The sequence below is a fragment of the Plasmodium reichenowi genome, chromosome 12 (genome assembly GCF_001601855.1).
Source record: "Plasmodium reichenowi strain SY57 chromosome 12, whole genome shotgun sequence".
Lineage (NCBI taxonomy): Eukaryota > Apicomplexa > Aconoidasida > Haemosporida > Plasmodiidae > Plasmodium > Plasmodium reichenowi.
In genome coordinates, this window is record NC_033657.1 from 961259 (window position 1) to 962602 (window position 1344).

A 1344-nucleotide genomic window follows, 5' to 3' on the forward strand; every position below is an offset into this window, starting at 1 on the left:
TTTTTATAATATTAAAACATCATGGCTTCTAGTAACGATGTACATTCTGATGTGGAAAAGGCCTTAAAAGGTGCAAACATTAAGTTATTATTAATTGATTTTGATGGTACATTATTTGTTGATAAGGATATAAAGGTGCCCGATGTAAATATTGAAGCCATAAAAGAAGCTATTGAAAAAGGTTATATGGTTAGTATATGTACAGGAAGATCAAAGGTAGGTATATTAAGTGCTTTTGGCGAGGAGAATTTAAAAAAAATGAATTTTTATGGAATGCCAGGTGTATATATTAATGGTACGATAGTTTATGATCAGATAGGATATACCTTATTAGATGAGACAATAGAAACAGATGTATATGCTGAATTTATTAATTATCTTGTAGAAAAGAATTTAGTTAATCAAACTATATTTCATAGAGGTGAATCGAATTATGTAACTGAAGATAATAAATATGCTGACTTTTTACAAAAAATGTATAGTGAAAATAGAAGTATTATAATAAGACATAATGAAATATTAAAATATAGAACAATGAATAAACTTATGATTGTTTTAGATCCTTCAGAATCGAAACAAGTTATTGGAGATTTAAAAAAAAAATTTGCAAGTAAATTGACTATATTTACAACATATAATGGACATGCAGAAGTTACCAAATTAGGACATGATAAATATACAGGAATTAATTATCTCTTAAAACATTATAATATATCGAATGATCAAGTTCTAGTTGTAGGGGATGCTGAAAATGATATAGCCATGTTATCGAATTTTAAATATTCATTTGCTGTAGCCAATGCAACAGATTCTGCAAAAGCACATGCAAAATGTGTCCTTCCATTGGCACATAAAGATGGAGCAGTTGCATACTTATTAAAAAAAGTATTTGACTTGAAAAAAAAATAATACCATAACGATTGTTAGTAAGGATATGTATAACCTAATATATATTATTATTATATAATATTATGTGGTTACCCTTTTTAATTAAATAACCTCAAGGATAAGAAAAAATTAAAAATTAATATATATAAAAAGAACATATATGTATACCATTCATATATATATATATATATATATATATCAATATATATATGTTTTTTTTTTTTTTTTTTTTTTCTTATTTTTTTATTTTTTTTTATACGTGTCTTGTATTACTTCCATATGATAACATTTTACAAGAAAAACAATAAACTTATAATATATTAGAAATGTGTAATTTATCTTCCCCTTTTAAAATACATACATATTATATATATATATATATATTTTATGTGTTAATGTTTTATAAGAATGAAAAAAATAAGTTAGCATCACGGGTAAAAAAAAAAAAAAAAAAAA

General features: G+C 23.5%; 1 protein-coding gene across 1 annotated transcript; it reads left to right on the forward strand.

Moving 5' to 3' along the window:
- Window positions 1–21: 21 nt before the first annotated feature.
- PRSY57_1225600 (haloacid dehalogenase-like hydrolase, putative) lies at window positions 22–909 on the forward strand (the record flags this gene model as incomplete). Its single annotated transcript, XM_012908677.2, has 1 exon — window positions 22–909. The coding sequence occupies one exon, from the start codon at window positions 22–24 to the stop codon at window positions 907–909; it is 888 nt and encodes a 295-aa protein (XP_012764131.1).
- Window positions 910–1344: the final 435 nt, after the last annotated feature.